This window comes from Equus przewalskii, chromosome 9, assembly GCF_037783145.1.
Source record: "Equus przewalskii isolate Varuska chromosome 9, EquPr2, whole genome shotgun sequence".
Lineage (NCBI taxonomy): Eukaryota > Metazoa > Chordata > Mammalia > Perissodactyla > Equidae > Equus > Equus przewalskii.
Window position 1 is genome coordinate 15,962,014 of NC_091839.1, and position 6,828 is coordinate 15,968,841.

Below are 6,828 nucleotides of genomic sequence, written 5' to 3' on the forward strand. Positions count from 1 at the left end.
TGGTGGAGAGGAGGTGTTTGCAGCAGGGTTCATTGCCCCAGGGGACCCCGACCTGCTGTGAGTGACTCGTGGGTCGACTTGGTGCTGATTTCTGCCCTCTGCCCGGAAACCTCTGGGTTCTGAGCTGTGACGTGGCTTCTGAGCTGGGATCTCGGGGGTCTTGGTTCAGGGTTTGGGTCTCTGGGTTCTGGGCACCAGGGAGGACAGAGTGCTGGGAGCTGGGGGAGTGGTTGGGTCATGAGGGAGGCAGAGAGGAAGGGAGGCAGGTGGCAGGACACAGGGTCACAGTGAGTGCATCTTTATTGGAGGGGGAGGCAGGGGGTTTCTGACTGGAGTGGGCAGGCAGGGCCTCAGTATCGGTAGTGTGGCCAAGTCTGGATGATTTCATAGAGCCGGTCACCTGGAGAGAGTGTGTCCTGCACGTCCCGGTGTCCTTTGACCTCATAGTTGGTCCTCAGGGCGCCCCGAGCCACGCCACAAGCCAGCAGACTCTGGGCTGCCCTGAGGGCTCGTTGCGGGGGTGCCCGATCTGGGGAGGCAGAGGCAGGAGTCAGGCTGGGCCCTGGACAAGCAGAGGTCCAGGGGGCAGTGGTTCCCATGGTGCCCTCCCAGCTGGCCCTCTGGGGCCCAGATCGGTCTCTGCCACTCCCTAGCCGTGGCTCCACCTCTCTGTGCCTCAGTTTCCTCACTGTGACAGGACAGAATCATGGCAGCTGGCCCCAGGGCTGTGGGACGATAACATGTCACTTTGTGCACAGAGGAAGCCCTCAGCAAGGGTCGGCTGTCAAGATCCTTGCTGAGCCTCCTTTCTCAGCTCCAGACCTCGGGCTCCTGCCCACAGGGCAGCGGCCATTCACCCTGTGCTCCTTCGGGGCCGTGGACGGACCCAAGACCCTGGTACAGATGACCGAATCCTCCCCAGGACCGCGGGCTGGAAACGGTCATGTCCAGAGGGGACAATGAGGCTCCGAAAAGCAGGTCACTAGCCCGAGGTCACAGAGCTTGTAGGTGGCAGAGCCTCTGAACCACCACCCACCACGCCCTGCGGTCCCCCAGGCCCATGTCCGCGCCTGTCCCGACGGCTGGACAGTCACTTACCCATGTAGTTACCCATGAAGCTGATGCCGATGGACTTGGAGTTCCAGCCTCCTCCTGCGTGGGCGCCCTGAGTGTCCCAGCCCCGGCCCTCATACACAAGCCCATCTTCTCCGATCAGGAAGCTGTGGGGTGGGGGGTTGAGGAGTGAGGAGGGGTTTCCTGGGGAAGGAGCCCCTGTCCCTCCTCCACTCAGCAACCCTGAGTCACTACTGCCTCTATTCTGCGGATGGAGAATCAGAGAGGTGCAGAGCTGCCCACGGTCACACAGCGGGTCAGGGGCAGAGTCAGGATTTTCACCCAGGTCCCCGTGACTCCCACCCACACGGTCTGACTCCTTGCTCTCTCCTGCCTCCCTGGAGAATCTGTCCTGCTCTCGATGAGTCCTCACATGCGGTCCTCCGAGGCAGGCCCTGTGTCATCCCCACTTTAAGCTGAGGAAGCAGAGACGTAGGAAGAGAAGTGATTTGCCCGAGGTCACGCCCCGTGACCCCTGCCTCTCAGAACTCGCCAACAAGGAGCTCTTCCACCGTCACCCGAGCCCCTTCCTGCTTCCTGCTCCGTGCTGGAGTCCCCTGAGTGACGGGATCAGGGACTCAAGGGCTGGCACCACAAGCAGACCAGACCCTGGAGCCCCAGCATCCGCCTGTGAGCTTTCCAGTCCCAGCAGGCGATCCTTAAGACCCCTCGTCCCCCTGGTCTCGGTGGAGCGAGTCTGCCTGGCATGTGGATGAGCCAGAGGAGCAGCACGTGAGCCGCAGTGTCTGCTTCCCCAGCCCTCGGCCCCCAGGGTCCCCAGTGATGCACAGAATGTCGGAACTTTCCCCTCTGGGTCCTGAACCTGCCACTTCAGAAGCCAGACTCTCAGAATCTGGCTGTGAAGAGACTAGAAATGCCACAGTGATGTCCCCAGCCCCGCCCCGCCTCCCCCACCCCCCCGGACTGGGTGGTCACCGCCCTGCTACAGCCGCAGCCCCTGGAAGGCATCTCTGCTCCCTGTGCATTTCTTCATGGAGGCATCTCCCCGAAACCTCAGCCCCACAGCAGGAGGCACGGTCAGGGGCTCATTGTACAGGTGAGGAAACTGAGGCTCAGAGAGGATGTGATGTGACGAGTGAGGGGATTCAGAACGTTAGAGTCAGACTCTTGAGTCCTAAAACCTGAGTGCTGACTTGTCTGCTTTTCTGTGACACGACTGAGGTCAGAGGCTGCGGCACAGGCTTGGCTCTGCTGACTTCATGAGGGCGCTCCTTCCACTGCTGGGCTCCCGTCCCTCCCGCCTTCCCAGTGCAGAGCCATGTCCTCCCCATGCCCCACTACGCCCTCTGACCCCTCCTCATGCTATCCCTTCTCCCAGCCTCCTCCAGCCATCCTGGCCTCTGTCCCTCAGCCTCAGGGCCTTTGCCCCGCTGTGCCCCCAGCTCACTGCACTCTTCCCTCAGCTCCCCCATCCTCTTCCTTTTTATTGTCACTCCTGTCACCCTGTGAATCCATCCGGTTGACTCTGCTTGTTTCTGCCTGCTGGTGTTGAAATCCCTTTGGGCTGCATTCCTACCGTTCGAGGCTGTGTCCCCATGCCAGCATCCGGCACTCGGCCTGACACATAGAAGGTGCCAATGGCAATAGTCCGTGCATCTGGGGCCCAGACTCTGTGCCAGGCGGTGTCCTAGGAGTCTTGCCCGCAGTGGCGGTTGGCGATCACGTGGGCACCATCCGCTGACTGTGCACAGGAGGAGGACACTGCAGCTCAGAGGCTGAGTGACCGGCCTGGGTCTCCGCCGTCAGCAGGGGAGCTGGGACAGGGACCCAGCCCCGCGCTCACCCAGCCTGCTGTCTGCCTCCCAGCACAGGCGCAGACAGTCTAACGGGACTCCAGGGTGGAGGGCACCTTGGTGCGTGTTGGCAAAGTCTGTCCTTCCCCGGGGAGCAGAGCTGGCCGTCAGCCCCTTCCCCTCCTCCAGCATTTTCGTGCTGCCTGCACGTGCCCAGCCCTAGGCGGTGACCCCGGAGAAACGAAGCTGCCGGGGGCGTCAGCCCGGCGGCTCTAGAACGGGTCCCCCGTGTCTCCGGGGCCTGCACACCTTCCCCTCCTCCGGCCTCCCCTCCGCACTCACTTGTAGGCCACGTCGCACCAGCCCAGAGTCCCCTTGTGGTAGTTCTGCACGTTCTGGACCTGCTTCAGGCAGGAGTCCGGTGTGTCGCAGGGGCTGCCCGCCGTGTGTGACACCACCACGTAGCTCTTGGGCAGGCTTAGCTTCCGGTCGCAGTTGGACGCCAGGCCCCTCCACTCTCTCCGGGGCACGATGGGGCCACAGCAGTCCGAAGCTTTTTGAGCCGCTCCGTGTCTGAGGAGGGTGAACAGGGCCCAGGCGAGCAGAGCGCAGCGGAGAGACATGGCTGGCGGGGTGCACAGGGACGTCTAGGAGCTCGCGGTTGGCCAGGCCGCCTTTATATGCTGGGGCGGAGCGGCAGGAAAGGCCTTGCTTCACACCCTGGCAGGACTTCCCGGACAGGTCATAGTGGACCCAAGAATCTGCTTCCTCCTCTGGCAGGACCGCAAGCGGATGCGGTGTGGTTGGTCCAGGTGAGGTGGGGCGGGGGAGCCCACGACAAAGTCGGGTGCCCCTCATCCAGCCATCAGCGGGGGTGGGGTTGGTGCACACAGGCCCCTGGGCGCCCACCCTGCGGTTTCTGGCGGTTTCTGGCCGACCAGCGCCTGGATCCCTGCCCCCGGGCGGCCTCTGGCAACAGGAACCTCACAGCAGAGAAAGGGCCGGGCCTCATCTCCCTCCGCCCACGGGGACTGAGGTCACCAGAGTCCCGGTTTTAAACTCTCCTCCCAGGTCCCAACGCCATGTCCCTGACTCTTTGAGCAGACTGCAGAGCCGAGCCCTGGGAAGCCCGCTCCACGGTTGGGGAGCCTGAGGCCCAGAGAGGGGACGTCGGTGCTGAGACATGGGAGATGGTGGCACCTGGTGGTCGGAGCCTGATTCAGGGCCGGGCTGCCTGGGACTGAATTCCGGCCCCATTCTAGGGTGTGAGCTGGGGCCAGTGACCTAACCAATCTGTGCCTCAGTTTCCCCACTGCAAAATGGGAGGATAATGGAAAGTCCCTGACTCGCAGGTCGGTGTGGGATCAAATGGGCTGAAAGGGTGGAGCACTGAGACGTCGGCTCCTGCTGCCCCACAAGCGCCCCGGGACAGGGACTGAGACCTGCCCTTGGTGTGAGCCACGTGCTTTCCGTGGGGGCCACTGGCAGCTCCATTGTGCACAGGAGGGGACTGAGGTTCAGAGAGGGACAGCCATCTGCCCAGGGCCACTCAGGGGCTTGGGGTCAGCTGTTGGGGCAGAAGGCTTTCCTGGGGCCCCTGCCCTGCCCGGGCGTTCCTCCTGCCTCCTCAGCATCTGGTGCGCTCAGGGCGGACGGCCCAGTTTGTTCTCCCTCCTTTCCTTCTGCTTCAGTGGATTAAACAGATTACAAAAGTATCACGTGCCGGCTGTGAGTAGTCGAATCGACGGGAAACGTTAATCACCTGTGTCCACTCGGTCCAGCCCCGCCCCCTGAGGTCCCCGTGGAGGCCAGCGTGGGGTTTCCTTCCCCGGTATTCTCCGCGCGCAGGTGGATCACGCTCACACTCACGGTGTCATGGCACAGCGCAGCGGGCAGCTCCAGCACCTTCCGCGAGTCATCTCCTCACGAGCTCCCACAGGCCTGTGCGGGAGACGTGTCATTAACCTGCTCTTACCACCGAGGAAACTGAGGCCCGAGGGTTATCACACACGGGGAGAAGGTGGTGACGTCGGCTCAGCCACAGGCTTCCGGGCTCCAGAGATTAAGTTCTAAGCCATATTCTGCTTCCCACAAACACATGTAAGGGCACATGTTTAAAAATAAGTTCAATTTGCCCTCTGCCACCTAATATTTCATGTGCATCTCTCCAGGTCTATACATCGAATTCTAATTTATTTTTACTAATAGTTGCATACTATTTCCTGATACAGGGTCACCATTTTGACATAATCTTTTCTTTTTCTGAAGCTTTCCAGTTCTTTCCCCCAATGCTGCACAAAATATTATCACACATACAGCCCGACACACTGGAGCTTTTATAAATTATAAATGCAGACTCTCTGTGTGAAAGCTGTAACAGTCCGTACTTCTACAGGAACGGAGCTTCCACTCCCCCCAGAAGGGGGTGTTCTCACTTCCTAAACGTATGGATATAAAGTGACATTTCTGTGTCACTTTAATTGGTGTTTTTATGACCACTCAGGAGGTTGAGCATTTTTCTATGTTTGCTGCCCATTTGGATTTGTCACTTGGATCTGTTTTCTGTCAATTGCCTGTTCATCTCCGTCGCCCATTTAAAAAAAATGGGTTGTTTGTCTTTTATTATCAATTTCAAAGTGAAGAAAAAAACCCATAATGGGACTGTTGTGTTGTTGAGTGTGTACATTTCGTGTCTCTCAGTCCTTTTTAAAAGCAGGAAAGAAGAACATACATACAGAAAAGTGGACAAAGGCACTTTTATAGAGTTGCTAGAATTAATAAATGGACTTTATGGAAGTCTTAGAATAGAGTGGAGAGCTCCATTCATTTTCACACCGTGAATACACCACGCATCCAGCACCCGGATCAGGAAATAGAGCCACGTTTTAAATTTGATTAGATATTGCCCAATGCCATTCCAAAAGAGTTTCAGTTTTTCTTTTCCCCTTTAATGTAATCAGTTTTAAAATGCTTTACCAATCCAAGGACTGGTCCCTCCTTATTGTTTTATCCATATTTCCTGAAACATCAGACCCGTGATTGTCCTTTTGCATATTTATGGCTGTTCCCATCCTTCCTCTGTGAACTGTCTGTCCATCTCTTTTAGCCACTTTCCTGTTAGGTTGTTGTATATGGGGGATGTTAACCCCATGTCTGTCAAATATGCTGCAAATGTTTTCCTCAATCTATCCAAAAATATTATTTTTCCTTTTATGTTTTCTGCATTTCCTGTCTCGGAGAAGATCTTTCCACACCAAGATTATAAAACATCTTCTATTAAAAAATGTTATCTCGTGTTTTGCTTTCAATCCTTTACCTTTGCCGGAATTTACAATAGCTATGGTGTGAGGTAGGGGTCTAAATCTGTTTCTAAATGGTGAACCACTTGTCCCAGCACCATTTATTAAATAGTTAGAGCTGGTTTTAAATTTTAGCCCTGACACTTATTAGCTGGATGACCTTGGGCAATTGGGCAGCATTTGACACCACTGACCACTTCCTTCATCTCGAAATGCTCCCTTCCCTGAGCTTCTGTTTCATAAGACCGTCTTGATTGTCCTTCTGCTTCTCTGGCTGGGCTTTTCTTCTCCCTTTCAGACTCATTTTTCCCTCCATGACCATTGTGCTACAGGTGATCTTATCCAGATAATGGCTTCAGCCACCAAATGTACCAAAATGTATTTATCCAACATCTATATATTTTTATAGAGTTCAAAGATGTTTTAATGTTATGACAAATGTTCACAATATAATGTTAAGGGAAACAAACCAGGATACAAAAATGTACATACACCATGAAGCAGCTTTCTAAAGATGTGGCCGTGTGCTCTCGTTCGGTTTTTGTTGAGGCCACTGGAGAGTGACCAGTTTGTTCCACTCGAGAAACTTGGGCGACAGGGCCATTTTTTAAAAATATCAATTATTTTTTAAATTGATTCATAATAATTTACATAATGCGAGA

General features: G+C 56.0%; 1 protein-coding gene and 1 long non-coding RNA gene across 2 annotated transcripts; one reads left to right on the top strand and one right to left on the bottom strand.

Annotated features, from left to right (window-relative positions):
• Positions 1-282: 282 nt before the first annotated feature.
• LOC103545824 (peptidoglycan recognition protein 1-like) lies at positions 283-3,593 on the bottom strand. The gene is made up of 3 exons (XM_070633037.1): positions 3,210-3,593; positions 1,099-1,220; positions 283-529 (listed from the first exon to the last, which is right to left on the bottom strand). Exons 1-3 carry the CDS (start codon positions 3,488-3,490, stop codon positions 351-353), a joined length of 582 nt encoding a protein of 193 aa, XP_070489138.1. The 5' UTR covers positions 3,491-3,593; the 3' UTR covers positions 283-350.
• LOC139085491 (uncharacterized) lies at positions 1,218-4,582 on the top strand. Its single transcript, XR_011543827.1, has 3 exons — positions 1,218-2,170; positions 3,595-3,679; positions 3,939-4,582. It is a non-coding gene; the product is annotated as an uncharacterized lncRNA (long non-coding RNA).
• The last annotated feature ends 2,246 nt before the right edge of the window (positions 4,583-6,828 follow it).

Coding starts and splice junctions, on each gene's coding strand:
- LOC103545824 (XM_070633037.1), bottom strand. CDS start 3,490: ATGTCTCTCCGCTGCGCTCTGCTCGCCTGGGCCCTGTTCACCCTCCTC. Junction 1,221..3,209: donor TGGTGCGACGTGGCCTACAA/GTGAGTGCGGAG, acceptor CCCACCCCACAG/CTTCCTGATCGGAGAAGATG. Junction 530..1,098: donor CTTCATGGGTAACTACATGG/GTAAGTGACTGT, acceptor CTGCCTCCCCAG/ATCGGGCACCCCCGCAACGA.